General features: G+C 48.9%; 7 protein-coding genes across 7 annotated transcripts; 2 read left to right on the forward strand and 5 right to left on the reverse strand.

Annotated features, from left to right (window-relative positions):
• Positions 1-430: 430 nt before the first annotated feature.
• On the reverse strand, positions 431-1,688 carry EDB91DRAFT_1060531 (kinase-like domain-containing protein; the record flags this gene model as incomplete). The annotated part of the gene is made up of 7 exons (XM_041314352.1): positions 431-598; positions 657-827; positions 885-1,008; positions 1,061-1,183; positions 1,242-1,346; positions 1,405-1,547; positions 1,605-1,688. The coding sequence occupies 7 exons, from the start codon at positions 1,686-1,688 to the stop codon at positions 431-433; spliced, it is 918 nt and encodes a 305-aa protein (XP_041172225.1).
• Positions 1,689-1,900: 212 nt separating this feature from the next.
• On the reverse strand, positions 1,901-2,477 carry EDB91DRAFT_1161586 (uncharacterized protein). The gene is made up of 2 exons (XM_041319844.1): positions 2,300-2,477; positions 1,901-2,224 (listed from the first exon to the last, which is right to left on the reverse strand). The coding sequence occupies exons 1-2, from the start codon at positions 2,417-2,419 to the stop codon at positions 2,114-2,116; spliced, it is 231 nt and encodes a 76-aa protein (XP_041172226.1). The 5' UTR covers positions 2,420-2,477; the 3' UTR covers positions 1,901-2,113.
• An 872-nt stretch (positions 2,478-3,349) lies between these two features.
• On the forward strand, positions 3,350-5,724 carry EDB91DRAFT_854392 (WD40-repeat-containing domain protein). The gene is made up of 5 exons (XM_041328614.1): positions 3,350-4,451; positions 4,508-4,576; positions 4,628-4,876; positions 4,929-5,183; positions 5,241-5,724. The coding sequence occupies exons 1-5, from the start codon at positions 3,600-3,602 to the stop codon at positions 5,631-5,633; spliced, it is 1,818 nt and encodes a 605-aa protein (XP_041172227.1). The 5' UTR covers positions 3,350-3,599; the 3' UTR covers positions 5,634-5,724.
• A 38-nt stretch (positions 5,725-5,762) lies between these two features.
• On the reverse strand, positions 5,763-6,696 carry EDB91DRAFT_1313743 (uncharacterized protein; the record flags this gene model as incomplete). The annotated part of the gene is made up of 3 exons (XM_041325139.1): positions 5,763-6,250; positions 6,302-6,395; positions 6,437-6,696. The coding sequence occupies 3 exons, from the start codon at positions 6,694-6,696 to the stop codon at positions 6,125-6,127; spliced, it is 480 nt and encodes a 159-aa protein (XP_041172228.1). The 3' UTR covers positions 5,763-6,124.
• A 4,611-nt stretch (positions 6,697-11,307) lies between these two features.
• Positions 11,308-12,989, forward strand: EDB91DRAFT_1239365 (Alpha/beta hydrolase family-domain-containing protein; the record flags this gene model as incomplete). The annotated part of the gene is made up of 8 exons (XM_041321844.1): positions 11,308-11,733; positions 11,793-11,919; positions 11,969-12,158; positions 12,208-12,354; positions 12,408-12,659; positions 12,712-12,796; positions 12,847-12,874; positions 12,925-12,989. 8 exons carry the CDS (start codon positions 11,308-11,310, stop codon positions 12,987-12,989), a joined length of 1,320 nt encoding a protein of 439 aa, XP_041172229.1.
• An 8,833-nt stretch (positions 12,990-21,822) lies between these two features.
• EDB91DRAFT_1060542 (uncharacterized protein) lies at positions 21,823-22,638 on the reverse strand (the record flags this gene model as incomplete). Its single annotated transcript, XM_041314353.1, has 1 exon — positions 21,823-22,638. The coding sequence occupies one exon, from the start codon at positions 22,636-22,638 to the stop codon at positions 21,823-21,825; it is 816 nt and encodes a 271-aa protein (XP_041172230.1).
• A 2,105-nt stretch (positions 22,639-24,743) lies between these two features.
• EDB91DRAFT_1060507 (major facilitator superfamily domain-containing protein) lies at positions 24,744-26,543 on the reverse strand (the record flags this gene model as incomplete). Its single annotated transcript, XM_041314348.1, has 7 exons — positions 24,744-24,994; positions 25,049-25,586; positions 25,636-25,795; positions 25,852-25,986; positions 26,038-26,198; positions 26,250-26,315; positions 26,376-26,543. 7 exons carry the CDS (start codon positions 26,541-26,543, stop codon positions 24,744-24,746), a joined length of 1,479 nt encoding a protein of 492 aa, XP_041172231.1.
• Positions 26,544-27,087: the final 544 nt, after the last annotated feature.

A 27,087-nucleotide genomic window follows, 5' to 3' on the forward strand; every position in this document is an offset into this window, starting at 1 on the left:
GCACCCCTGACAACAGGTGAACCTTGTACAGTCGACAACTTCCTTCCATGGCGGTATCCATCCGCATGAGGGTAAGGTGCGCGGAGCTTAGGCTGCGATTTCGATTTCGATCGTACGTAGCGCCTCTCACCAACGAGGACGTCTTCCCTCTCCTTTTCAGGGGTGCGGGAGACGGAGCGAGATGCTGAGGAGCGGGATGTAGAGCGAGAGTTGGAGGTCCAGGGGAGGGAAATGTCCAGTAGTCGGGAGACAGACGCGTCTTTGGGTACATGAGGGTCTTTAGGAGTGGAGGTATCCTTCGCTGGTGGAGAGGTAAACGAGGACGAAAGTGTGTGCGCGTGCATTTGGTTTGCGGAGGGAACTTGCAGCAGATGCGGATGTCTCTGTGATGGATATGAGTTATGCGCAATGTGATGAGGGTGAGATGTGACTAACTGTGTGCATCTGGAATTACAGTTGGACCTGCAGCATGCCAATAAGAATCACACATCGCATCTTTCGCCGTACACCTCAAATCTGCGTTGGGAACGATCATGCGCTTGAGAAGTTTCTCCGCGGGCCTGGGAATGGTGTATTCGCCAACCCATTTGCCGCGCATCTATGTCACGGACATCATCAGTTTGCACTTGAAAAAAATCGCTGAGAAAAATACTCACCGTCCTACCCCAGTACTTCTCCAAATCTGCTTTGCTCGCAAACTGCTCGCCCTCTTCGTATTCAAAGGGTGTGCGACCAATCAATATCTCGAAAAAAGTGACACCAAGTGACCAGATGTCAGACTTGCGGGTGTCATGGGGAAGGCCACGAGCGCGTTCGGGGGAGAGGTACTGTATGTCGTGAAAAGGTTAAATGACATGTTAGTAGAGCGGATGCGGAACACGAACCTCAGGAGTGCCGTATGTCAAATTACTATGAAATGCTTTAGGGGAAGCAAGATCGTACTTCTCCGCGAACCCAAAATCGACGAGTACGGGTACGTTCTTGTGGGAGAGCAGGATGTTAGCGGGTCTGGTGTGGCACATCAGCACAGTTCACAATAAGGACAGGACGGATAACGTACTTGATGTCGTTATGGACGACTCCACGCTCGTGCAAGAAGTTGACCCCACTCAAGAGTGAGCGAAACCATTCTTTTGCGCGGGGTTCGGAGACTTCGACAGGGACGAGGGCCGGCAGATATGCCCTGCAAGGAATGTGATTTCGTCAAATGCGAGACACAAACGGTGTAAAGTAGGACATACATCGTGATAAGGGCGTATGATGGGGTGATGATGAATGAATGGAAGGGGATGATAGAGGGATGCGGATCGGCCTTGAACGAGCGCACAATCTTCATCTCGTTCCATCTACACGCGAATGAACATGTCTGAGTCATATTACACACCACGAGGCAGGCGGACTTACAGCGAACGCACACGCGCAGCGGTTGTGCTGGTCTTGGAGCGGTGGACGAGCTTAACAGCTACTTCAACGTCCTTGTGCAATTCAGACGAGGAACTGGATTTAGGACGGCACAGCCAAACGCTGCCCCAGTTTCCGAAGCCGATCTGTGGATGTCAGTGTCAGGGTCATGACTTGTTCGGAAGAGGGGACAAGGGACGCACCTCTTTAACGAAATGAAGACGTTCTGCGAGGAGGTGGTCAGAGAGGGAGAAGACATCATTTGTTTCTGGTACTGGGGAGTCCATGGTTAGATGCTAAATGAATCCGTTGTATGAGCTTGCTAAATGTATAAGACTTGGGGACTGATGTGGGTATACAAGTACACTGGCAAACGTGAGCGAGAATCAAAGTCGAGTTAGAATGAGAACGAGTACTGCTCGTCGTCGTCTGCTGTGATGAGCAGAGACAGAGCCAACTATCAAGAAAATTAAGTGAAACAGCTTATTCAAATCACATATCACACTTGAACACTACGCAAACACATCTAAATAACGCGTCCTTGACTTCACAGTCACGTTACTCAATCTATCTATAACCTTATTGTCTACACTCTTCTTGGGTTCACGATATTATTGCTTTTCTAACTTCCGATTAAGCTCAAGAAGCAATTGTATGTTATGAATTCTCGTCATGCCATGGGTTTTACTGCAACTCATATGCTGGTCAAAGTTCATACGGCTGGGATGATGTGGACTTCTCCCTGGACATGTGAGAAGCCTATAAGGCGCCCCGGAATGATCGGGATAACGTCCTTATTGTTAACGCGTTGGAAATCCGAGATCTACCCCGGGAATTTAGTAGTTCACCACATGGCCAGATGCGGGGAAGGCACAGCGAGGAGGGAGATCAAGCTTACCAGGGAATCGAAGAGAGCAGCCCATACTGCATTTCTGATGCGGGGTGTACCATATGTCACGCCTAAAAATTCCAGCTGTGAGTATCCTGCGCCCTTGCAATTGAAAGTGAGTATGGACATACTAAGGCCAGGGAGTGTCCTACCTGTCCTCGAATATATGCATCTAGTGTACGCACGTATACAGGGAAGTTAGTTGGATGGATTGAGCAGAGGTGGAGAAACGTACCCATCATTGCCACAGGCACCATGAATTGTGTTCGTTCGTGCTTGGTCCTTACCCTGCTAACATTGAAAGAATCAGTCTTTCGTAGGATATCGATAAGTTAGAACGGAATCGACCAATGAACCAGGGCAGACGTGCAATGGGTGTTCCGCGGCCGCACGAGGAACGGGTCTAAGGGAAGGGGAAAATGCATACAGGCAATAAGGGGAGGGCATTTGTATTCGTGGTCACTTTTGATGGCACGCGCAGGCGCTTACATGAATATCAAATGGCCAACCAGATGCACAGTGAGGTCACCCGACATGCCAAATTCCACTTGCACACCCCGATCTTTCTCGTTCTCGCACATGCGATTCGCAAATGAGTATCATATTAGCTCACTCAGATATCGGAAAATATGACAAGGTGTCTGGTGGGAGGGCCCTTTGAAAGGGTGCGGGATTGCGAGGACTCGAAGTACAAATGGTCGGAAATAAATGGTAATGTGAGCTGAGAGAAATGCATGGGTGTGATTGGCAGAAGCCATGTTGACGAATGAAGGTCGGCGTCTGTGTCTTGAGTATATGCGCAAGAACATGGTTCACCAAGCGAATATGATATCGTGAATGGGGTGTATGATATTAAGAGAGTAGTGGGGATCACGATTTTCCCAGCTGAAATGGGAGGAATTGCTGTATGGCCGCATGAACCTGCGGATTGACGATTAGCGCCGCCTCATGGAATCCATGCCTGCGAGAATATATAAAATACGCCTACCTTGCTAGCTTTCTCCCAAAGAAGATACCAGCAGACCAACCAGTAGGTGTCGGTCAACTTTTCGCCCCGCATAATTGACCACAAACCGCCAGATTGACTTACCAGACGCTTATGGTGACGAGCTACCATGGCTGCTAGATCCTTTGAAAGGCGGACCCTCGAGGAAACTTCAACCCCAGCAGAATCCAAAAGATTCACTCCGAAGCATGAATTTGAGGGACATGAGGACGTTATATGGAGTTTCGTCTTCTTGCACGACAACGCCCACATCGTGAGTGGTTCGTTTGACGGCACGATGTGCAAGTGGAACTGCGACATAGGATGTCTTGTCGGAGAACCATGGGAAGAGAAAGGTGGAAGGATATATTCACTGGCGCTTTCACCGGACGGGAAGACGATGCGTGCGGGAGGGCGGATGGAAGTGTTCAGCGATGGAACACTGAAGGAGAGATGATGGAAGGACGTTGGAAGGGTCATAGCAAGGCGGTGTGGTCGCTCTCATGGTCTCCCGGCGGAGGCCATTTAGCCAGCGGGTCCAGCGATGGAACAATCCTCATCCGAAAAGTAGAAACCGGAAAAGTCGAAGTGGGTCCAATCAAGACGAAGCAAAAGGGGTGCTTACACTTGCATATTCACCTTCAGGAGATAGAATTGCATCAGGCGGGTGGAACAAACAATTTGCATCTGGGACCGAAGACCGGCAAGCTTGTCGTCGGCCCCATCAAAGGCCTGGGTATTTCTGTGACGTCATTGGTGTGGTCTTTGGACAGCAGCAAAATCTATTCCACTTGCGACGAATTCGCACGTGTTTTCGACAGCACCTCAGGCGAACTACTCCATCGCTTCGAGCATGGCAGATCCTTATGGTCTATCGCACTTTCACCCAAAAACAATGTCCTTGCATGTGTGGGCTTTGGTGGTGTCACACAGTTATGGGACACAGAGTCACATCAACCACTCGGTCAGCCATTTCAGCAGGAGCGCCAAGACCTTTACTATGTGTCGTTCTCTCGAGATGGAACATACCTGGCATATGGTGGAGGGAGGAAAATCACTCTATGGATGGTCAAAGACATAGCTCCTGAGCTTGCAGTGCCCACACTTCAACAGGATCACAGTCAAGGCACACAGCAGGACACTCGACTTGAACCCCCATCATCCTCTTGCCTTGACGTCGGTATTCTCATGTTTCATTGCCTTTCTTGCCTTGCTTACAGGACTTGTCACAGGCTGATGCTACAGGGGGTGATGGTATCATCGAGGACGCGCACGATGATCCATACAACAACTTTTTTGAGGTAAAACTCTTTATCATGCAACGAGGCTGGTACCGACGGTAATCATCGCAGTCTCCCGAACCATCTCTTCCTTTGGCATTATCTGGCCCCCGTCTCCACCGCCTATTCTCAGGTCGCCACTTCCGGAACCTCATCTCTCGACATCGCCCTCCAGCAAACGAGTTCACTCCAGAACAGTGCAACAAGCGCAGTTTCTTTGCACGTCGTCTTCACCAAAACCCGCTTGTGCATCCCACGCCCAACCAACCGATACCTGGAGGGAAGGCTCGAGCAGGAGAAGATCACGAGGAAAGCGACCAGGCAAGTTATTTCTCGGGTTTCACACTATCACTTACTCATGATGGACCGTCAGTGTTCCGCGAATGCTGTGCTCGACGCAAGCAAAGCAAACAAAGACGAAGATGATGAACCTTCCATTGATGCGCACACCCCACCACCCGATGATCCCACTTCCCCCGCCGAGCTCGACAGCGAAGACAATCGCATTATCTGGAAATGGCTGACACTCGGTCGAGGGAATAATCAAACGTCTGCCACAATGGCTCCAACGAGGAGATACGAACGCTCTCCCGAGGTCGTCGATATATATGCTGCGCGCGGGTTCCAGGTAACGTTCAGTCCATCTTGTTTACAATTCTGTTCGTGCTGAGGACGGGAACGACAGAGATACGTTGCGATGAAGCGGGTCCGCAAGACAAAGGCATCAGCAGCTACGAGCGGTGCTACTCCCGCCGCAGAACACGCCAGTACCTCATCACAAGCCGGTCCATCATCGCAAGTAGTCTTTGCCACTGCAACACACGCGAGTAGCTCTTCACAGGCGGGTCCATCGTCGCAAGTTGTCTCTGTACAGGCAATATCGTCATCGCAAGGTATAGCTGTACACGGAGCGCAGCATTCGCAAGGCACTGCAGGTTCATCGTCACACGGTTCCCCATCGCGCTTCGTCACGTATCACACCGAGCATGGCTCAGATTCGGACTCGAGCATAGAAGGCAGCTGCAACAGATTCCTAGACAGAATATGTTTCCCTCGCGGACACTACCACGATGATTAGGGCGGTATCGACTGGATTTCAATGTACGCTTTGGTTGTACGTTCCTTCGTAGAGGTGCTTTTACTTCCGCTCGCAACTCATGATACTGCATTTGTCACTACATTCACTGGTAGTATCGACATATAGGTTATTCCTCTGTTTACATGGTTTCTTCCGCGGCAACCTAACCATGGTCGGCTACAATGCAAGTGACGCCTAACCTTCAGAAACGTTGTTTGGATCCAAGGGCTTTGACCCAACAACGACGGACAGCTTCTAGATGTCAAGCTTCAAGCTCAAGTTTGATCTCCCCAACAGGGTCTACATCATTCTCTATTGTTCTACGTCAGTTTTCGAGATAACGTTTTCGATCCCACCAACACTCGAAGGTTGTTTTTCCACGTGCCAACAAAATGAAACTAAAAACTCACCTGAAACCCGCGCACGGAGTAGACGTCAACGACCTCGGGTTTCATCACCGGTGTCATTTGTGCGGAAACGAGATCCTTCCCTCAAGCGCGCATTAATCGTTTCCTATAGTTGCGATTTTCTTTGCCGGTAAGCTTGATGGTAAGAGGAGGGTCTTCTCGTTGCTCGACTTTACCCTTACTCGTGGTGAGCGTAGTGTTCGCAGGACACTGACAAGCCATGCGTTGAGACAACAGTGCGAGAGCTAGATCAGGACTTACATCGGGTAGGCCGACATTCTGCTCACTTTCATCGGATTCGTCTCCTGCTTGGGCCTTCACTTCTGGCGTTCGTTGTGAGTTTGCTGGTTGCGGGCTGCAGGGGCGTGTTTGAGTGAGCATGACGCGTGAACAAACCGCGCTTTGGATGTTCTTGCGGGGACTCGTCTGCTGGTGGTCGGTGTCGAGAAATGATGTTCCAGCAGCGACAAGCCGGTGGTGAGTGGGAGGGCTGAGGGTGATCGGATGATGCTGGAAGAAATGGCTGGGAAAACTACAAGTATGTATGTCAGCACCAGTGCCCTTTGCACGAACAGGAGTTTTACCCTGAAAAAGTGGTCGTAAGGATCATCGTGCCCTGCTTCAATGATCCAATCACCCCGATGGCTGTGTAGCATCAGCCTGTGACAGTTGTGTGAGCAAGGGGAAAGACGAGAAGTCAAACATGAGTAGTAGGTTTTGACATTAAGGAAAGACGACGACGGGGACTCGGGTCGAGATGCCTGCTGTCTAGCTCGATTACGACCTTGATGAAATATAGGTACTGCCAACTTCAAGTTGGGAGCTATCATGTCTTTGACTGTCCAGAGAGTGAGATTCCCCTCGTGTCCGGCACATGCCAAGTATCGCCCATCCCGAGAGAATGATATAGAGTAAAGGGTTTCGCGCTGCCAACGAAAGGGCTATGTTAGTTGCCGATGGCATTGCCAGTGTGTCCTATAGCTGGACAATACCACCATTGCCCACGCACGCCAGCACATTGTTTTCGGGTGAAACTGCAACATCATGCTTCAAGCGATGGAGTTGTTTACTGGAGATACTGTCGAATACACGTGTAAATGTGTCGCAAGCGGAGTAGACTTTGCTGCTGTCCGATGACCACACCACCGAAGTTACATGGGCTCCTAGGCCTTCGATGGGCCCGACAACAAGCTTTCCAGTCTTCCCATCCCAGATGCAAATTGAGTCGTTCAATCCGCCTGTTGCAATTCTGTCGCCAGAAGGTGAATATGCAAGAGCAAGCACCCCGCCCTGGTTCGTCTCGACCGGACCCACCTCTACTTCTCCGTTATCTGCGTTTCGGACCAGGATTGTTCCACTGCTTGATCCGCTGGCAATATGAATTCCACTGGGAGACCACGAGAGCGACCTTACCCCCGGACTCGTCCAAACGCCTTCGATCATCTCCCCATCCGTGTTCCACCTCTCAAGTCTTCCATCCTCTCTCCCACACGCAATCGTCTTCCCGTCCGGTGAAAGTGCCAATGTACAAATTTTCCCTCCCTCGCCTTTCCATAGCTGTCCAACAAGAAGTCCTGTGTCACAGCTCCACTTGCGCATCATGCCGTCCCACGAACCACTCACGATGTGCACGTTGTCGTGCAAGAAGACGGAACTCCATATAGCCTTCTCATGTCCTTGATATCGGTGCTTTGGGTCTGGGGGAGACATTTCCTTGAGGGTCGGCGTCGCACGGGATCCAGCAGCCATGGTAAGGTGATCTGTTGGATCAATTTGGCTGACCTTGTTCGTGATCAAATATATTGGATAGTACTCACATGTTGCCCTGCTGGTCTCTCTCTTGGTGAGACAATTTCTTTTACTGCAGCAAGGGATCCCATCGGCGGCGCTAATCATCAATTCGCAGTAATAAGCAACATCTCGGTCCTGATGATGCCAAGTGAACCATGCCATATCCTCAACGTCGTGGACTGCCTCTCACAACAGCTTCCTCGACTCATTCTTGTTTCAGAGCCCGCATTGCGATTCATTTCCGGTCAACTCTGCACGACTTTATCCTGCACATGTTTAAGGCATCTTTCCCTCGCCAGAATGACCTTGCAGCACATACTAGAGTCTGAATGAGATAACATTGTACTGGCGAGATCGGGATGCGCACAATGGGAATTTGGCACGTCAGGTAAGTTCACAGTGGTTCCGGTGATTTTGTTATGTATTCATATTGTGTTGGTCTGTGCCTGCGCCATCGGACGTAGTAACGATGACATTCACTTATTGTCTTCATGTATTATCCGTCAGGTTCATATTCGCCCTGAATGCATCCCTCGTGTGACCAAGGACTGCTTGTTACACGTCTCCTTGTTCACGGGTCGGTCCCGTGGATGAAAAAAATATATGCGGCATGGCGGCAAACCTTCTCCAAAATCTGCCATGGTCATCATTGTGGCTAGTCCAGGGATCACCAGCCCTTTGTCTGTATGGTGTCCCCCGCGCAAATCGTGAAATCGGCGTGGCCGTTGGAGAAGTTACAAGCGCGCTACTTGTACACTGTCGATATTGTTCATTGAATGATAAATCGAATGTCGATGTCTGTGTCTGACTCGGAGGGCTGTAGCCCGTGCAGCGTCGAGGATGGTTGTGTTGTAGTTGGGGCCTAGGCTAGAGAAACAATAATGAGCCATTGTCGAGCAGGTTCTACAGGACTCATGGCATCGCGTCAAAGAGATATGCACGCGAGGACATAAGGTTCAATCGTCCACATTTGCAGCAATATTAATGACCCACGCACCTTGCAAGCGCCACCCCAAACCTCACGAACCTTTGTAACCAACATTGTATGAGGGAATATCTCACTAACAATATAGATCCACCTATGAAATCGTCGTCGGGATGCCAGGAAGTTTTGAGGCGAGCTTTCTAATCATACTCAACTGTTCAGTGTTGTCGGAAACAATCAAGAAACAAGCGGTTGTTTGGATCCAAAGGCTTTGCCAAACAACGATGCACAGCCATCTGGCTACCGTCAAGCTTCCGACTGTCTTCGTCTTACACATATCTCAGTCCACTCGCATGTACACTGCGCTACCATGCGTGCGCGCACGTAGACACCTCAAAGCTTCGACTTTCAACGTCTAACGAATCAACCGACTAAATCCCCTGCACGAGGACTTGTAATTGTACTTCTTCAGCATGTCGTCCGCGCATGCCAGCTCTGAGGGTACGCATATGAACTGTACTTACTGGCTTATCTATTGATTTATATAGCTTTTTGGAATTTGACGTAAATTTGTTGTGGCAGAGCCTTGGATCAGGTAAGCCTCCATCGTTGATGCTTCCGCGGGATCAAATTTTTCATCAGGTCGGTGTTCCCCAGGCTCTTTACATTCCATCTATCATTGAATTCTTCGCGAATCGTGAAGGGAGTGCCGTACATCACCAGGAGGGGGATTGTCAATTCATGACGATGATATTCCATGGTATTATTCTCAGGCACTGTTACATGATGTGATGCTCTGGAGTGGGGAACATTTTCCTTTCTACCGTTTTAGCTAATGATGCGCGTACCGTGAATTCTAGGTTGGGTATCCAGCACGTCGGTTATATGACACTTGGTTTAAGTGACAAGCGCTCTTCCTGTACCCTGTGAGGGTGGTTGATTGATCAACGACTCTAGTGTCAATGGGGTTGAAAACAAGTATGATCATGAAAACAACGGGGCGGTGTGTGGCAGTGTCATGGGATGCGCCAGAGCGCGAGGCAAAAGTTGCCCCGATCCTAAACTGCCGATATCATATAGGCGGTGTTGAGGCTTGCAATCGAGTTTTAGAGCTCGTCATGGCTAGGGATGAGTCAGTTCATTTTTCTCTTCGTGTTTATTGATTGATTGCAATAGCATCTGTGAACTCAAACCTATGGCGTTTACCAGCCATCATTCCTGGACGCTTTGCCTTACGGAAAGATCCTTCTCCTCTCGTATTTCTACGATCGTGCTACCCCAGTGTTGTTTTGGCAGACTCATCGTCGAATCATCCTAGACCACCCATGGCGATTTCAACATTTGTCACGCTTGCTAGAGGTCTGTGTGAGAATCTCTGGGATTAGAACGCTGATCAGAGTGGTGCCTCGACATCAGTTTCCAGCACGCCTTGCTAGTTCAGCGATGATCGGGAGATGCAGTTTCAGAGATGCAACAAAGGCACGGAGCACAGTTGGTATCTTGGCGCTCAATAGAGATGATGGGCGGAAATTTATGTTGTCAGGTGTAGTGCCCGACAAGGATACAGTCTAGTACTGATCAATACATATCTCGAGTCGACGTAACGCCGCAACTGAACTTTCAAATCGTATGCGGCACGCCTCATACTGTCGCTATTCTCCGCTACTAAACGCGCTGCACAAATGACTGACAATTATATGACGAGGCTCGACGCTCGCAACTAATGCGGAGTAGTAGGCGGGGTAATATACGTACTCCTACCTAATAATGGTGCGTAATAGGGGGTGTGAGACTTTTAATTTCGGACATCACCAGAAACAGCGTGTTCCTTGCCCTTGTACTGCTTATCATGGCCAATGAAACGAGTTCAAAATATTTTAGCTCATCTTCCGTCTTTCCCTCGTACTTACACACCTGCAGCAAGCAACGTTTCTGCCGTATGCAGTTGGCGCCCGAGTTAAGGTAATGGGGCTTGCCGCAATTGTGAATTTCGACTTATCAAAATCAGGTTTGCTCAAAGCTATGTAAGGACACGAAAAAAGGTTCATAGACCTCAATTACAAATGCCAATCACCAACGCAGACAATTCGATTCCGCACAGGTACACCTGGCGTAGACCGCTCCACGAATCTAGGACTGTCACTAGAACGTGTTAACCTTGCTGACTATCCGCGTGTCTAACAAATTGCGTTAGGATGTCTGAACTCGTTCGTGGCTCGTGAGCAACTCGTCACCGAGGTGCCGAAGGAAATCTGCATCAGGTTGATAGTCTTTGACAGCGGTAGACTTTGCCGCCGTCTCAATATTGTTCGGCTCCCCTCCTCGTCTTCCATTCGAACACCAGCGAACACCCCGTGATGTTGAGTGTGGATATAGACGGTCCATAGCCTTATGTAGGAATCATGATGGTCTCCAGACAGTGCCCTCGGGTGGTTCGATAAGGTCTAATTTGTGTCTCGTCATTTCGTTTCCGCAGTGATTCTGAATGAGCTCGCAGTTACACCGATCTTACATAAATAGAACTCCAGGCAGGATGCCGCGTTGACATCCAATGGCGCCTCTCTCAACCCCTTACACTCCTACAACACTCCGGGCGACTGTTACACCGTGCCCATGGGTGCCATTTAAACCTCACGAAGGGCACATCGAGACCCCGCCCCTGCCCTACAAGCCCCGGACCGATAAACTACTTGACGTATACAACATCAGCACGCATGTCATACCTGCAGCCAATCCCAGAGCCACTCCAGATGCTCCAGTCCCCGAGCCGCCTCCTCGCTCTTCGAATAGAGATGTCATGAAGCTAGGACATGAATTCACGGAACGGCAGGTCCGGCAAGCTGAGGGCGCCTGGTTTACGAACGAAAAGTTGTTGTGGAATTGTGTCAACCGATATACAAAAAAGGGCAAGGAGGCCAATGCTAGAACGAAGGGGATCACCTTGTTTCTTGCGCACGCAACGGGCTTTCCGAAAGAAGTGAGTCTCTGCCAGTGTTCATTGTCCGTATGCTAAGAATGACTACCCATTATGATTAGACATGGGAGGCCACTCTGTGTTATTTACTAACTGCCTGTGGTTCCATAGATGAGATATGGTCATTGGAGTCAGTGCAACATGGGGACTCTGCTCTGCTAAACAGACAGAATCTCAGCGGCAGCAGCTGTAAGAGGTTAACTCTCCTACCCGCTCGCTTGGAATTAATTGACAGCAGTTGACTGGACTGACAATGCGAGAGACATTGCAAACTTTCTCATCAATTACATGCCGGAAGATGTAGAAACATCTACGCTACCCATTCAACTTCCTCGCCTTCATGCGTCGATTGGCGAATCACGGCAAAAGAATGGCTTCTCTTCCCGCACCGTTGTCGCAGCAGGACACTCATTCGGAGGTTGCTCCTTGTATGCCGTTTGCGTTTTGAAGACCTGTCGAATCTCATGGTATTCCAAGGGTTTTAGCCGCGTTAAACTTTCCGGCCTTGTTTTCGTCAATGATTCTCGTCGATGCGATAATCGATCTATACCAAGGACCTGCGTGGGAGTTCAACAAGTTCGTAGTTGGGGCTACCTTGGTAAGGCGCGAACAATGGCCGTCACGGTGTTTAAATTTCGATCATCACCCTCGCGTCAGAGCGCTGACTATGATTGTAGGGAGGATGCCTTGCGTTCCTTCAAATCTTCACCCATGTTCTCCACTTGGCATCCTGACGTACTTCGGCTCTATGTCGATCATGGACTGTACGAGGATGCAAGCGGATGTGTCAGATTGAAAACGTCTCCCGTGCATGAGGCTCTCATCTATGCTAACCCACGAGCTAGCCGAGAAGCCTGGGAGTCATTGGAAAGGCTCGAAGAGAACATTGAGTTGCTGTGGGTTGTCCCCGGGAAACTGAGACACTTTGTGTAAGCCAGGAAGGCAGGACAAAATCACTGACTAATAGGCATTATGCAATAGGCCAACGGCAGAGCAAGCCGCGAAGGAGCGCGTGTGGCGCAGACCAGCAAATTCATCTAACATTCTCGTCGAGTGTGGTCATCTCGTCTGTGTTCCATGTGGAATCATTTCCGTATCTGATATAATTTTCGTTAGATTCCTCATGAGTGTCCACGAGAGCTTGGTATGTTACCTTCAAAGGAACTATTTGATTGCTATTGACTATCCGTAAAGCACAAATTATGGCCGACTTTCTGCACAGGAAATACGGTGTTATCTTAAGGCAGTCAAAGCTCTGAAGCTATGTTTGTATGAATTGTTTCGAGGCTGAGCGCATGTTTACCAAGTGATTTGACGAGGACTCGGATTCTTTATAATCAGTTAGACACCATCTGATAAAATGTATAGAATAGTGAATTTTCTGCTGGCAGATTGACAGATACGAGGCGATAGATCTACCAACCGTCATATAGCTCTCCTTGCGTCTAAGTACACAAAGCACTACAATCTCACAATGCCGCGATTCGTCGTAAGTTATCACGGTACAAACGCAATACTTGGCGGTGGATTAATAAGTACTACTATATTCAAAAGTATCGTAATTGTAAACTCCAAACCAGTCGGTGGGTGTTGATGACGACTATACTACCGATCACAGATAACAACCCCAGGGGTGAGTTAACAATGAGCTCGCCAGTCCTGCGGTTCCAGATAAAAATAGAGTGGTCCGTCCGATGCAATTCTATTTCCTGAAGAAGATTCGACACCCTGAACTGCTTCGTCTCGATCGGGCCCACCTCAACTTCGCCACTTTCCGCTTTTCGAACAAAGATAGCACTAGTGTCACCCGCTGACAATATTAGCACAATGCGTATCGTGCCGTTCGACGAACCGCCCCACGATATGTACGTTATTGTACGAAGACGAAATCACGAATAGCCTTCTCATGGCCTTCAAATTTGTGCTTCGCACTTGGTGGTTTGGCTTGTGTTGGGGGCGGACCTTCCGCAAGGATTGAATTGCAGGGGATTCGGAAGCCATAGCTCGTTATGGTAAAGTGTTTAGGGTATGGATTTGGTTCTGCCGGGTTTATGATCAAATGTTGAATAGGACTCACCGATTGGGCTGCTGGTCCAGGTCCCTCGAACTTGATATGTGCATTAGGCAGCGCCAATCATCGATTCGCTGGTTCGTATGGCCATGCGGCTTTTCCCCTGGTTCGATGTTTGGAACCCACAACAACCGCTATCCTCTTGATGATAATTCACCCTATTGCAATTGCACTAGGAAGCATGCCATAGCGCATACGCCAGGCAGACTTAGTGACATGCAACTTTCAACATCGCTTCTAGCGCCCATTCACGGTTGATTCGGAGCTCACATTGCTCCCGTTCTATGAGAAAGTGTCATTAGATTATTTTTGTTGCGTTCTCCCGAGTCTTATCTCTTCTTTGAGTGTTGATGCCACGCTTTGAGGAGTACTCTTATCTTCTATATTCGCTTGATAAGAAAATGGCTAGATCTGAACAACGGACATAGCGGCTTACCGACCTTGCGTATAGCGTTTTATTCATTCTAGATCTGAACAGCGGACATCACGACTTACCGATCTTCGATCCAACTTTTTCTTCATTCGCTCCGCGGACTTTCTTCGCCTCCTTCTGCGTCGTATGGACCTCTGAAAATGCTTACCCCAGTTTTCTTGGGTCCTGAAACATAAAATGAAGTAACACATGGAAAGATCAAAGGGAAAGACCACGTGCACCATTTGTGGGATATGATTTGTCCCTGCCACCTGCGCACTTGAGAATCCCTTGTTCCCGCCTAGGCTTCTCCAGTCACTCCTTCAAGTGTCTCCTACACCCTAGGAAACGGTGATGAGCAAAAGGCCTCATTGATGAAATACAATGCTTACCAACTCGAAGCTTAGCTTCCCTTAGCTCATCTTCATACACCTGGTCAACTCTACGAACGCTCGACTTTGCTCTTGCTTCTTCTAACGGGCCTGTCGATTCCTACCTCCTTTTCATCCACCTGAGTGAAACACGGAGTTTGTCCTTTCACTTCTTGGACACTTCGCCTATACTCCGAGCGAGACATCAAAATGTCAAATGATGAACCGCGGTGTGCAATGACGTCGACCATCCAGAACTTCAGAAGAGACAGAAACCTTAGCTTGCTGGCCTGTGTGGTCTGTTATGTCACGGCCGCCCAAGGAGGTCATAATACTATTCGGCTGCGAGAGATCACAAGAGGAGACAGATCATAACCCATCCGCATAGTGAGAAAATCCTCGTGTCCTACGATCTCCCGCCAAGCCTATAACAGCACCAGCATTCTGTATTCTTGTTACATGGCCAGCAACGATCTGCAAAGCTAGCGGTGGTAGACTGGATGCGTGCTAGCAGCACGATCCATAAGTATCTGCAATAAATAAAACACAAGCAAGTGCGATAAACGAACAAGCAACTGAGCGAAACAAGTAACTTAGGATTGTGTCAATTCTTGCAGGATATATGCACTGGATGTTTTCTTCTCGATATGATCGATATCGTGATGGAGCTCGATAACAAAGTGAGAAGTGAGAGTTTGGGATCCAAACGGCAAGCCTCTGGCGCTGTAAGCACATATGCATAATGACGACCACTATATGGAACGTTACAAGTTGCACGCCTTATTTTTCATGATCAGTAGAAGAGACAGTCGGCTCATTTCAAATTTGGGACATGCTATGCCTCACAGCAATGACACGGCAACGAAAAGACTCAATTTTCCGGGAATCTAAGGCCTCACTAGCACTAAATCAGCTGACACGGTGACACGACAAGCATGCACCTATACTAATAGTAGCCTAGAGCACTTACCAGTCTTCGTATATGAATTGCCAGTGATAGTGAGGCGAAGCCTGTCAACATGTCAATGACATTGCACAAACAATGCACAACAATATGGATGATTGTACCCGACGTGCTATGTAGACTGCACTTCATGAATCCTTCCACATGCTTGCCACATGCTACTACCATGCTCTGCATTAATGACATCTATTTACGATGAACTCTCAAGCTTTAGCTTGTTCAATATGCTAGAATTTCTACCCAGAGACCCTTCATGTACTTACTTGGCAGGACGACCGCCGTGCACTCGGTATGCGCAGTGGAAAGCGGGCCACAGGGTCAAAGTGAAATTCCCGAGCCAGCGTGGCTGCGCGCAAGGCTCATGATCACACAGACATGTCGCACAGCTCACAGATAGACATTAAGTTAAGGGCACTTGACGTAACGTACACTTTGAACTTTTTAATCCACACTCAACTCCGTTTAGATATCCCCCTTGCCTCCAAGATACACTGTTAACCAGGTCTTTGGCCCTTTCACGAGCCATACCTAGCTTAGTCTATCAAGGATGGATTATAAAAAGACCGAAAATTCGGACAATAAGTCTGAGGCGGTACGCAAGGACCCCTCGTGAATCCGAGCCCGGTGTGCTCACGGGAAGTGCGAAGGTACCAGGGACTAGCGCAAAACGTGGTATCTGCCGCCCAAGCGAATCGATCGTCCCTAACCGTTACTCCATGCACAAGTCCCTAAGGAAGGGAAGCGAGGTACCACCTGGCACCTGAAGCCGTGATTGTCAATACTTACTGTATCTTCAAGGCCCCCCGGTGTTGTCCCGCTTCCGGACCTTTGCACACGTTGTAGGGAATGTGCACATGTTAGCCTACCAAATCGGGTGCTGTGAAGGTGCCTGATCCCTGGATAGAGGCGACGGTCTTAGCTTGTCTTACGTGCGTCGAAGAGAATAAAGGCTATTACGTAAATGTACGTATTCTGACTTTTCAACGCCATTCTCGTCTCCTTATTCATTGCAAATGAACTAAAAGTATCTCAGACATGACGCCGGGACTCGCCTTACAGTCAATTTCCGACGCCACAGGTACTTGCAGGCAGAAGTTAGACATTTGTTTCACGTCCCGGACAATCAGCCTGAAGGCCACAGGTAAGTATTCGAGGCAGCGTTGTGCCTGCCGGGCTATGGTCTCTCATGAAATTCGGCACACCTTCTGACAGGGGCGGCAATGCAAACCCACGATACTCTCGCAGACACGCAGCGATCATTGTCTCACCAGCATCCCTTAAACTGCTAACGGGCCCACTAGTACCACTATACCCGAAGCAAGAGGCACCACGTTTACCTATAGGTGGCCGCGTCATTATCAAGGTACTGGGGACAGCGTACGACATTTTTTTTTTGGCTGTTGTGCGCGTGCCTCGTCGCTCGAATACTCGACCGACCTATAGCTGCAACTTCAACCCTAGAGCTCAAAGCAGCAGTCTCACGGTTCACGCTGAGGTATAAAGCCTATACTTCGACATGTACAGTGAAGCAACACATCGAGCTCGATTTCTCAACTCAACTCATCCTCACTATCATGTCCGACCAATCCAATCCTGATGTTCAGTTGTCCCAGTATTCTGAGGATATGACCACATACACGCTGGAGCAGCTTGTGCAATGGCGAGCTTCGCTAGAACGCAAGGCAAAGGAGCAAGAGGAGAAAGCACGAGCAGGTCGGTGTGATCTGTTAAGCCGCATGACAAAACTGACAAGACCTTACGTGCAGCGAAGACATCTCAGACACAAAGCAATACTACAAAGTCTTAATATACATCATCGGCAGCAGGTGTGTGCGCTGATCCCAATTTACCTATGTAGACCTAACATCTCTTGCTACGTAACAGAACTATCATTATCCAAGATACTGATATTTGACCATGTCTACTTGTGTATCCTCCTACGCTTGATCTTTCCTTTTGGTATTACATATCTATTGTATATCTTTCGCTACACCACTGTTGTTGTACCTATACTACGAAGACGGCCGTGATCAGAACAATATAAGGCGGTTCCCACGTCGCAGCTTCAAGCACCGAAAACTGGCCTTTGAAGATCTGAAGATCTGACGTCCTACCATTCTGGGCAGAAAATCGATGTATGGATGATTTATATTGGTCTTTTTCAGGTACCGACGGTCTGCTGTCCACTACTCAAGGAAATATTAAGCCCGTGCCGCGTTGCCGCCAGTACTTCCCTCCTCTAGTGGTGTGGCTCACGAGTCGATGTCAAGAGTCTCAAGCTCTCAAGACTCGATTATTTCTGGCTCTGCATCTAGATTAATCTCCTGCACGTGCCAGACATCGGATACAGACAAGTAACGCGTGACCTAGGGTGCTTGGTGACACTTCGTCGAATTCAACGAAGACAGTCGTTCCTTCTTAGATCATGACTCGTTGCACCGTTTTTCATAGATGGCCCGGGTACGTACCGCATTGTTCTGTACCACTGTCACACTAAACTGCCACATGCATGCCACGATATGGCTCCGCAGATCACTATGAAATCGCATTATGGTTATCTTGACGCCCGTGCTGTATCTATGTACCACTGATCAACAAAAGAGCCCGAAGCACGCAAGGCCTTGTGAAGCTTATATGAGCATGCGTGCTGTGATTTAGCTTTTCAGACATACACAAGTTGTACACAAGGTCTTACATTGCGACATATATGTGAATATATGCTTCGGGCAGCATATATTCACATCTACGGTTCAGGCTCTTTTGTTGATCCGGGTCAGCAGCACTGGCATGTTGTGGCCAGCCTGAGACGTGGTCTGGCCTGAGGATTACCATTCACCACGGGCGATCTAACCGATGCATATCAGCTGCATATTTGTCACGTCACCAGCCAGACCGGCGAAATGATAGAAGGAAGACTGAAGGAAGACTTCCTTCTTTATCATGCTTGAACTTAATGGGCTCTCACTATACACTCTATAGGCATCTTCGCTCTTGCAGACTGACTAATTGGTTTACTCAGGGTGCAAGTGACAGACGGGCCTGACGATAAAAATAAATTATGGCCCCGGATGGAAATCTGTTCAGTTCTGCAGTTCATCTTCCGTCGGATGCTCGTCATGTTCAGCCGGTGTACCTGTTAAGTCGCTGCTGCAGAAGTGGCTATAAATATCCCAATCCATCACAAGAATGGAGGCATCTACTATCCCCGTACTTGGCTCTCCATTCAGCCTCTGGACGACTCTGCTCTGATAAGTTAATGTCCTCTTCTTATCCTTTTCTCATATTTCTTGCGAGAGGGTTACCACGGTCCCAGGGTGAAAGTCACGTTGAGTTCTAGCATATAAAGTAAGCGCTCAGTCTGAGACATGCCGCATCTCTGAAGTGTTATAGAATCGGGCAATGGTGGTAATGCCGTCATTGAAGTTCGAAAATGGTGCGTAACTCTTTTGGCATGGAGGCGCTTGAGACATAGCACTCTTCATTGAAGCTTGGGACATGACGGAATATCAATTTGGAATTGCTGGTTTTCCCCATGACTTTGGCTCGCTCGACGGAAAGCGCGAGTGTGGCTGAACTATTTGACACTTTCGGAAACAACCCACCTCGCACCAGTTTTTCGTCCTGCTCGACCAAGCATTTTCCATCGTAGCCAAGATCGCTAGAAGCTGACCAAGAAACTTAACGCGAGCATGGGTGAAATATCCAACGACTTGTTGATTCGCAGTCCATCATCGGACTGTTGAGTACACATGTATCATGGTCCATTGATCGACTCCATGACCACAGTCAAAGCAAAGCCGAAGGTCAAAATGCCGAGCTTCATCTGTCGGGGGCAGTATTGGCTCAGGTCTTTGGAGACGATTATTGCGATGGATTCTAAGCTGATAATACCCTGCTCTTCGCGGGTTACGAAACGAATTCCAGTGAGTTGATTTCTTTTCTGCTGTTAATATGTCGGCTGACTCTTTGGTCGCAGTCAGTCCCGGTAGGTCCCCCGTCCAATAATAAAATCTTTCCACATGTTTGTGTAACAATCAGTGGGCGTTGATTGAGCTATCGCAGCACCCCGATATCCAAATCAGAAACATTTGACATCCAAAGAACAGAAGGTGCATGCGCATCACACTTTGCTGTATACTCCGTCGCGGTATTTTAGGTGCTGAAATTTATGACAACTGATGAATATATCTAAATGATACAACATGGCAAAGGAAATAATATAGTACACAGTTTAACGATAAAATGGACCTAAGGACGGGACGAGAAAATACAGAGCAGTGTCGTCTTGCATGACATAAAGGGCAAGACAGGATCCGGTCTGCGAGTAGTCAAGTTCAGCTAAACGCGACGACAGTATAGACAGGGCATGTACATATACATAACGCAGATTATGCACACAAACATATCATTTTATGCATTCACAACAGGCTGTTTTGAGAGCCGAGCGTGCCCTAAGACATAAATATCAGCCTCGTACACTCTCGCAAAAAAGAATTAACCGGTGACCTTGGGGATCATGCTGGTCGACGCTGACATTTTCCCGCTCGCGTTCCAGCGAAGCGCGCCAGTCCATGAGCTGCTTCAAGGTATATGAAGCGATATTGCGAGAGTACTCGCGCAACTGTGCCTCGGATGCATTCCCCATGTCAAAGTCAGAGCGGGTCTATTGATATTGCCGTGTACGAGGCAAGTAAGCGTGAGCAAGCTGCAGATGAATGGCACTTGAGACGGATTGAGAGGGATTTCGATGAGATGCCGGTCTTCGTTCAAGTTATATACGCAGTCCCATAATAAGTCTGCGTGTAGGCTCCCTTGTGGGAAGGACCAGTGGCGGATTGAGCTAACATAGAAACTCGGAAGCCACACTGAAATTAACAGTGGAGTGCGAAACGAACCAGTTCTGATGGAGTAGAAGGTCTGCCTAGATACGAAAGCTCGGCACCGGACCGCTCGTGTGCGCCTTGAAAAAGAGCGCTACAAGCGAAGCCTGCTCCTGTTTGACGCAGTATATATTTTTATGAGGATGTTAGACCGTACCATGCCACGACAATAGCCTCGCCTCTGCTATCCAGGCTATGGTGCTCAAGCGCTCAATCTTGAGGCATTCCAAGCAAAGTACATAATTGAGAGTGGCGCAACTTTTATCCGAGGGCTTCATGAAGTGAGTGTGGAGTTTCGAGTTGGGCGCGGACCGCTCGTTCTTCGAGTTTCGACTGCTTTCGACGAAAAGGCTCGAAAGGGAAGCGAACTCACCCCGAAACGGATCTACGGTAGTGCTCCACAGTTGTTTTTCAAAGCTTGTCAGTAGCCCCGGACTTACCGCGTCAGCGCGCATCAGTTACGGCTGGATAAGGGTGCCGCAAGGTGCCGCAGTGTGCAGGGGCGCCGCGGCTTTGAGCCGATTCTGCGCTGCCCTGTGTCATAGGTGGGGCCTGAGGTCATGCTGATCATCGTCTCGTTTCAAGGAAGTAATCATTCCTGACTCACTGGTGCTAGACTTGCCGAGTAGTGCTCCCAGAGGTCTAGCTAATATTGGACGTCAGCCTGAGGTGTAGAATTTTTGTACGTCAAGGTGGAGAGTTGCACTATATAGCAGGGACTGCCTCTAGTTGGTACCACTCACCCATTTGCCAGAGAGAAATGCAGTTCCCTGCATTTTCCCTGATCATTCATGTGATCAGCAATCGATAATTTGAAGGTACCTATGAATCTGGCCAAACACTGTCGATTCCAGTCACCAGTAGGCTGGCTGGCTGCTACACTGCTACTCACTGCTTCCTCTCGAACTCACCATTTCACAAGTTGCTAAAATCAGCTAGTTATGTAATATGGGCTCAAGTTCGAATTCCGTGGCACTTGGCACTCGTTAATTTCGGCCATAAATTATATTCACGGAAGGGTTCGCCAGCAACCCGCTACAAAATCCAGTGTCGACAGAGAATACTTAGCAACAACAACAAGGTATCTGAAGTATCTAGGGTCCAGTATGTAAATACGATATCGTGCAGCAAGCATACAAATAAACATCTCCAGGGAGGTAGGTCAGTGAAGCACAGAAAATCCAAGTTAAACAAGCAACGAAAAAATAAGATAAATGAAAGAAGTGGTATAGACAACGATCCTATAGAACCATGAAGGCGAGAATAGAAACTCGAGATTGGTATGTGATCAATGATGATGGCAAGTCTCCAATGATGCTGGCATCACTGAAAAAGAGCATCAGCGAGGGTTTTTGAAAAGAGCAGAAAAACCCTACCAATCACGTGCTCGTCATTCAAAAGGCATGGAAGTTACCCGCCAACACTTGGTTCAACTGGTTTGGATCAACTCCGTAGCTGCTCACCCGCTTTTGAGCTAGGAATTCCGGGAGAGCCTGGCCGGCTGCGCGTAAGCAGTCCACAGGAATAAGGCCCTTCTCGGCATGATTCGAGAAACTAGATTGCTTCTCTACGAACACCCAGCCGTCGTCGAAGACATTCAAGACGCAGACTTTATCGCCTGGGGCGACAGAGAGTTCGTCGTCGAGCGTAGATTTGAATGGGCGACAGACGGTTTCGAATTCGGGTTTGACAGGATCAGCAAAGGGGTTGGAAGATTGATCGACAATAGCTGTCAATGAAGCGCTGAGTGGTGGTTGTAGGTGAGGGGCAGGAGGAGTGGAGGGTAGTACATCAGTGTTGAATATGGGAGGAGGGGAGTGGATGTGGACGGGAGTAGCAGCGGACGACGAAGGAGAAAAGGGGCCGAAACCACTAGCCACAAGAGCAGACGAAGCAGACTGTCCCTCATTGAGGCATACAGGAGGCTTTGGGAATGCAAAGGATTCTGACGGAGAGAACGGACGAACGGACATGGGACTAGATAGTCCGGGAGGGTTGAGATCATTTGTTACAACGAGGTACTGAGTGTCAGAGTCGCTGCCGTTGCTCATCATGCTATTCATGGATTCCCTACGGGCAACAGCACTAGCAGAAGGGAACAGGAGCGAGGTGCGCTCACGCACTTCCGCCATGGGAGGGAACTCAGGAATGCTCCCGAGTGCGGCGGGATCAACGGCTGGGGATGGAATTGGGGAGTCGACGCGGAACATTAGTCCCTGATCAAAGTTGGTAGCAAAGCTGCTGCGAGCACTCGCCCTGTTCGGGATGGGTGCGCCCCCGATCTGAGAGTCTGGCATACCGCCCCCCACGATAGAGAAACTACCCGAAATTCCATCACCACCGCGCCACCATTGTTTGCGGCGTTCAAGGCGGCGCGCAATGGACCGACGCCGCGCTATGAGTATAATGAGTCCGACCAGGAATAGAAGGCACATGGCAACGATTCCTCCAATTGCACCTGAGGACAGGTGGGGGGAAGAAGTCGTGGCTCCAGTGATAGAAGTGGGAGTAGTATCACTCGGGAAACTTCCGACACCAGTGGATGTGGTCGAGCCTTGGAGACTTGCGGCTGTAAAGTGGGACGCTGTGGAATGGGACGCTGTGGGATTGCTCGTAGAAGATGAAGATCGGGACATCGCTGCCGGAGTACCTTGGACGTTCACGGGCACCGATCCGTTAGGATTGGACTGGCCGCCATTGACGGCGCTGCCATTGCTGTTGGTGAGGGGAGTGCCTCCAGGAGATGATGGAGGGGAACCTGATGACCCAGGTGGGGAGGGGGAGCCAGCGGAAGTTGCGGGCGACGACGCAGGTACAGTGGTCGCTGTGCTGCTACTTCCCGTGGAGCTGCTTCCGTTACCGTTCCCATGACCATTTCCATTACCGTTCCCATTACCGTTACCATTACCATTGCCGTTCCCGCCTCCATTTCCATTCCCTCCGCCGTTCGAACCTCCACTTCCTCCCCCAGTTCCACCGCTGCCGCCTCCGCTTGCAATAGTAGAAATGGGGTATGATGACGAACCTGTTGAAGAGGCTCCACCGTTGTTTGCGCCGACAAGAGGGGTCACCAGGGGAGAAAGTACTGGGATAGATGGTGCTGGGACGGGCAATTTGATAAGAGAGGGATCGCGCTCTTCGAGCTCTCTATTGATAATTGCCCGATGGCGGACAGAGACGTGTTGCATCCTATATGAAAACTGAATAGTCAATACACGATAGAATGTTTTTATTTACACTGATTGAGCTCGAGATGTCGAAAAAGAACGTAGGGATGAAAAGAGTGTGGGTGTCGTCGTTCGCTATGGCCAGCGACGAACAAGATGTGTTTGCTGACTATCGCAGCGGTACAAGAGAGACCGGGGAAGGGGAACAAACTTGATCAGGGTAGGTAGTATTCCCCATGACTACGGAGGTGATAATATTTGTCTAACATGAGAATGAAGTTATCAGGTGATCTATGACGTTAAGTATTAAATATTAATGGATTCGATCGACGTTTCGCATGTCCCATACCAAAAACGAGGGCTCTCGGTCACAATTATTGGCGTAGTACTGAGAGAGACGTCACTGAGACGTCAAAGCGTTGACAGTCATGATCGAATGATCGATCATACATTTGACATCATATATCACTCCATCGTGCAACTTTACTGCACTCGCGGAGTATCAGGCGTCCGTAAACTCTCAACACACCTTCTTACGCAGTACGTCATTGCGTCCTGCACCTGAGATCAGCTCTGCGAATACCCTAGGATGTTGGAACACAGTCCAACGGTGGTGTCTCACGGATGCCCTCGGTGCTGGCTAATGTGCTATCGTAAGTTAAGATGCAGGAATAACACACCACCATCGTGGAGAGGTTCGGATTTCCTAAGCACAACAGAACCGCGGACAGTTTAAGCTTTGATGGGCACGCGGATAACTTCCAGCATTTCTTTGTTACCTATGTGATCTCTTGTAATAGTATGTGGTGTGCATGCAATTTCCTTAGCGTTGACGACAGTCAGCGGTGGGAGAGTATGCTGAGTATGGGATTGTGCTGAGGCGTGTAGACATAAATACAAAAGCGAGCCTTAACAACGAATGTCACTTTTCAAAAATTCCGCGAGAAGCATCAGAAGGTCAAAGACGTGTGGAATTCAAACGCACCAAACAAGAGAATTTGAATCATAAATCGACACAAGTGATGAATGTAGTGTTAGCCATTATAAACCAACCATCATTCAAAATGTTATGGTGCAAAAAGGTCAACGAGCTCTATGTTGCATTGCGTGCAGTCACGGTGATACACCACTGTATGAAAAGGCTTCTGCTAACTATCGCGCTTCCACATTTGACGAGGTAGTAAGAAAGATGTACCAATCGCAAGGAGTGCTAGCGCCATCATAAAGTAGTACACCACCCACTCATAGTACGGGTCCCTCACAGAAAACGAAAACACGGACATCGCAGATGCAGGTCCAATAATACGCACGCACGCAGCGACCGTCTGCGCAAGACCATTAGTGGCGCCCAATGATGCACGATTGGGAGATGCAGCTGCTATATACATAGCGCCGCAAGCTATCACGAATTCATCAGTGATGGTTGCGTAACAGAACATTAAATAAAACGAACAGTAACACATGTTGAGAGCGATAGATATTGTGAGCTGAAGGCCGACACCAAGCCAGACTATGACGCCGATCCCATACGTCCTGCTCAACACATTGATTATCGGAAATGCGAGGATAGTCGGCACGCTGGAGGCAATTCCGCAGGTCCATACCACTTTCGTGCCAAACCTGTCATGCAGCCGAGCAAAGAAAAACACCTGAAATAAACCATTGGCAATACCAAACACTGCAAGAATGTTGCCAATCCGTGGTGGGTCGAGGCCAAGCCCACCCATGTCCACTGGCGTAGCATAAAACACGGGTATTAGGGAGCGCAGAGCTATGTCAAAGAGAGCCAGTGTCGCATAATTCGACGTCGCGATAAAAACGTGTGGAGTCAATAATGCGCGCAGAGGAAGGGGTTTGGAACCATCGGGAGAATCTTGAACGGTATCGTCGGAATTTATTATATCCTGCGGTGATTTGGTATGTATGAACGTAAGTGCGGCCCGACATCTGTTCCGAATCAGACCCCATATGGATGTCGTCGTGGGCACAGTCTGGACACAGATGAGATGGACCAACAGAATGGGTGGGCCACTACTTTACCTCCTGCAAAAGCATATACGTGACCAACCATGCTACAGCGGTAAACAATGCCGGACCAGCGCAAGCCAAGAAATAAGGATGTGTCTTCAGAAATGTCGACTGCCCAAACAGTCTGGGAAAACGATCCGCCGGACGAGACAAAGACCCGCCGATGAGGGGTCTAGCCGATCATTCAACGTAAGAACGAGGTAGACAAATCAAAATGTATGTCCTTACCCGAGCGTATTCCCAGTCATCCATGGAAGAGGAAGAAACCCGAACGCTTGAGCCATGTTGGTTGAATCTGTGACATCTATCATCATACTCTTGATGACACCACTGTTGCCGTTCAGCGCTCCGCACAGTGCACGACTAGAAGATATTGAGACGCATTATATCATAACAAGGATATCATGCTCGAACCTTATTATCAAGCCTCCAAAGGTCTTCGAAAGTCCAAATAGGAACATGGAAGCTGATATACCAAATAGACCAGTCAAGATGACTGGCTTTCGGCCAACATGATCAGAAAGGCGGTTCCATTGAAGGGTAGTAAGAGCTTGCGCTACGTAGAACACGGAATACTTTGAGGTCGATCAGAAAACGATCATCTATATCAAACACTCGGCGCTTACCATGATACCAACAAAATATCCTACTTTTGATTCATCACCATGTGTCACTCCGACATCTCTGATGAGCTGAGAGATCAATGAAGGCACATCAGAAGATAGTTAGATATGAATTCAGGCTGAGTTCACCTGAGGTGCAAATGGAGCAATAGCCTGGGCAGTAATAGGTTCAGTGAGTTGCAAGAACAGTATAATGAAGAGTTGACGCCAGGGTAATGGAGTTTTGACTTTACGCCGCTCCTCATGCTGCAATAGAGGTGTCTCTTCATCTACCTGGTGAGACTGGTGTGGAGACATGACCGCCGATGGAGTCCATTCCAACCGGTCAAGCCTTGAGGATGTCCAGAGCGTATGTAATAAGACACCTTGAAGCCACCTGGCAGCTGCGCAGTAGCACCCCTGTATCCAATGGCATTTCCTGCGGCTATATTTGACTAATTCCATCGACAGATTAATATTGTGCAGGCTGCTTCAGAAATTCGTTCCGCATATGAGATTACCATCGAAAATGTTGGAGTGGTGCACATTGCAGAGTCCAGACCAACCTGCCTGGCTGCCCTGGCATCAATGATGGATTGCGCTGCTGACTAACAAGGACACAAGCCATGGCAAACAACACTTTGGGGGCTTCGGCTCGGCTATCCTGTATCACTGTATGCGCAACCTAAACGACGACTTGACAGCGAAACGCCGATCTACTTATGTATGACTGCGTGCGATATATAACATACTTATTACGACTTTGCCGGTGGGGCCCGGAACACTTTGCGTAGGTTGTCTCAAACGACGCTTGGACTTTGAGCGGCATCATCGTGGCTTTCAAGTCCTCTGCAACGCCGTG

This window comes from Suillus paluster, assembly GCF_016628075.1.
Source record: "Suillus paluster strain FC165 chromosome Unknown EDB91scaffold_85, whole genome shotgun sequence".
Classification (NCBI taxonomy): Eukaryota; Fungi; Basidiomycota; class Agaricomycetes; order Boletales; family Suillaceae; genus Suillus; species Suillus paluster.

What these genes read in the sequence shown, in the direction of transcription:
- EDB91DRAFT_1161586 (XM_041319844.1), bottom strand. Translation starts at nt 2,419, where the DNA reads ATGTCCATACTCACTTTCAATTGCAAGGGCGCAGGATACTCACAGCTG. An exon ending in CTGCTCTCTTCGATTCCCTG is followed by an intron (nt 2,225 to 2,299) that starts GTAAGCTTGATC and finishes TTCCCGGGGTAG; the next exon opens with ATCTCGGATTTCCAACGCGT.
- EDB91DRAFT_854392 (XM_041328614.1), top strand. Translation starts at nt 3,600, where the DNA reads ATGTCTTGTCGGAGAACCATGGGAAGAGAAAGGTGGAAGGATATATTC. An exon ending in CATACAACAACTTTTTTGAG is followed by an intron (nt 4,577 to 4,627) that starts GTAAAACTCTTT and finishes TAATCATCGCAG; the next exon opens with TCTCCCGAACCATCTCTTCC. An exon ending in ATCACGAGGAAAGCGACCAG is followed by an intron (nt 4,877 to 4,928) that starts GCAAGTTATTTC and finishes ATGGACCGTCAG; the next exon opens with TGTTCCGCGAATGCTGTGCT.